At 43.2% G+C, this 2,718-nt stretch overlaps 1 protein-coding gene across 1 annotated transcript; it reads left to right on the top strand.

Annotated features, from left to right (window-relative positions):
- Window positions 1-959: 959 nt before the first annotated feature.
- On the top strand, window positions 960-2,373 carry nhlh2 (nescient helix loop helix 2). Its single transcript, XM_077725667.1, has 2 exons — window positions 960-1,443; window positions 1,962-2,373. Exon 2 carries the CDS (start codon window positions 1,998-2,000, stop codon window positions 2,370-2,372), a length of 375 nt encoding a protein of 124 aa, XP_077581793.1. The 5' UTR covers window positions 960-1,443; window positions 1,962-1,997; the 3' UTR covers window position 2,373.
- The last annotated feature ends 345 nt before the right edge of the window (window positions 2,374-2,718 follow it).

Below are 2,718 nucleotides of genomic sequence, written 5' to 3' on the forward strand. Positions count from 1 at the left end.
TATGGATTACTTATTGTTGATGTTCTCTATTATTCTTACAAAACAGGGATCCCAATCCATTTTGATGGCATATTAAACATTGGCCTACACCTGAGCAAATAATAGGAGTAAAAAAACAGTTACAAGGTGCTCTAAGAGAAACAATACTACATTATTCAAGTAAATTAAGGGAATCCATCATTACAAGAGTATATTTCTTTTCTGTCTTTCACAAAAGCCGTGAACATGGCCCAACTCGGGTTTATGTTTTCAATCTTTTATGATCACCCCCCAATTTGAGAGGCAGAAAACGCTACGGGGGTCGTGGGGGACCTGGGGGGCGTGCATGCGTGTGTGTGTGAGAGAGAGAGAGTTGGGATGAGGGGGATTGAGAGAGAGACAGAGTCAGAGAGAGACGGAGTCAGATGGAGACAGAGTGAGAGAGAGGCAGAGTGTGGGAGAGAGAGAAAGAGAGAGAAAGTAGGAGTGAGTGAGAGATAGAGAGAGAGACAGAGAGAGAAAGGAGGAGTGAGTGAGAGATAGAGAGAAAGAGAGAGAGACAGAGAGAGAAAGTAGGAGTGAGTGAGAGATAGAGAGAAAGAGAGAGAGAGAGACAGAGAGAGACAGACAGAGAAAGTAGGAGTGAGAGATAGAGAGAAAGAGAGAGAAACAGAGAGAGATAGATAGAGAAAGAGAGAGAGACAGAGAGAGATAGAGAGAGAGACAGAGAGAGATAGAGAGAGAAAGAGAGAGAGACAGAGAGAGATAGAGAGAGAGACAGAGAGAGATAGAGAGAGAAAGAGAGAGAGACAGAGAGAGATAGAGAGAGAAAGTAGGAGTGAGTAAGAGATAGAGAGAAAGAGAGAGAGACAGAGAGGGAGAAAGTAGGAGTGAGTGAGAGAGAGAGAGAGCAGGAGTGAGTGAGAGAGAGGGAGAGAGATAGGGGGGCTGTGAGACAATACCTTTGCTCGAACGGAATATATTCCAACAGCCGTTGCATTGGTGAAGTGAGCCCTTATTTGACGAGGGTCGTTTGGATCTTGCCTCACACGCGATCCCAGCAGAGAGGAAGAAAGTGGCATAGGCACATCAAGTGACTTTCTATATCCCGAAGACTCTCCATCTCTCCATCTCCAACATCTTCCAGCTCTCCGATGGAGGAGTAGCCAGCGATCAGCTTCTATTGTCTCTCCGTCATCACACGTACTGGATGTGGTGGACCCCAAACATTTGGGTGGCGGACGTCGTTAGCTGCACTAATTCCTTCAGCAACATTTCACTCCGACGCACTCCCATGATCCCATGTGTGCAAGCTGGAAAAGAAAAAGTTGGCGTTGAAGTTGCAAGTGCAACGTCGAGCTGCATGGAATATGATTTTAAGTTGATCATCGCTTGAGGATTTTTTTCTTTCTTTTTTACTTTTTTTTGTGTAATACTGACAAATAATCAGACAACTATATTGAGGTGAGTGTGTCATGTTTTGACAAAAATTATACATTTGCTTTGAATAATTATATTGGGATAATTTCACGTTTGTAGATTGTCAGATTAAGTAAATATATAGTTTTTTGGGGGGTAAATTGGCCGTATGGTGGTTATGAATCAGCCATTATTCACGAGTATGACAGATGGCCGAGTCTTATTATGTTAATTCAAGAAAAAACTAGATTTGCATAACAGAGTTAAAAATAAAAGAATTATTCATCAAATGAAGTCCATGAAAATGTTGTGAAAATCAAATGTTTTTCCACAATCATTTGCTCCTGACTTTAAAGATGATATTCATCATTTATAGAATGTAAATGTCAAAAGGGATTTCGTTTATTATATATTTTTTTCAATTGAGAAATGCTTCCAAAAATCATTTGTAAGTTGCAGACGAGTAAAAATACGGAAAAAGTTAATAACTATTCCAAAATGCTAATTGCCTTTGAAAAAATGAGAAAGAGAACATAGTTCTAAATAATATTCCTCTTTTTTAGAATCTAAGGCTTCAGTGCAAACGAAAGATTTGAAAAATGATGCTCAGTCCGGACCAGGCTGAGGCGGACCTCTCATGGACTCAATCCGACCCGGAGACGCTCCTGAGCGGCCTCAAATCGGCGGGATGCTCGTCCGAGGAGCTCGCCGAGAGCGACGAGCGAGCCAACAAGTGCCGGGGAGATCAACCCCTGAGCCGGGAGGAGAAGCGACGGCGGCGGCGGGCCACTGCCAAGTACCGTTCAGCTCACGCCACCCGGGAGCGAATCCGGGTCGAGGCGTTCAACGTGGCTTTCGCCGAGCTCCGTAAACTCCTTCCTACTTTACCCCCTGACAAGAAACTGTCCAAAATTGAGATCCTCAGACTGGCCATCTGCTACATCTCCTATCTTAACCACGTCTTGGACGTTTAAAAAAAATAGTAATAATAATAATAATAATGACCGACCATGCATATATTTGGCCTTTGACATATTGTTGACCAGTGTTTTATTTATTTATTTTATTTATTTATTTATTTTTTTAACAATGTTCAAATCTCCCTCTTTCCGCGTAGTGTTAAACATGGGGGGCTAATTTTGGAAAACATATTTTTTTTGCCCCCTCCACACAGAAGGCAACAGGTTCGGGCTCGTTTCGGCTGATTGGATGCAATTGCTGCCTCATTATCTCCGATCACTCGGGGGGACGGTACGTAGCCCACGGGGGCTTTTTTCGGGCATTCGTGGGCCACGCCGTGACACGATGGATACCAGGCGA

The sequence above is a fragment of the Stigmatopora nigra genome, chromosome 1, assembly GCF_051989575.1.
Source record: "Stigmatopora nigra isolate UIUO_SnigA chromosome 1, RoL_Snig_1.1, whole genome shotgun sequence".
Taxonomy (NCBI): domain Eukaryota; kingdom Metazoa; phylum Chordata; class Actinopteri; order Syngnathiformes; family Syngnathidae; genus Stigmatopora; species Stigmatopora nigra.

What these genes read in the sequence shown, in the direction of transcription:
- nhlh2 (XM_077725667.1), top strand. Translation starts at nt 1,998, where the DNA reads ATGATGCTCAGTCCGGACCAGGCTGAGGCGGACCTCTCATGGACTCAA.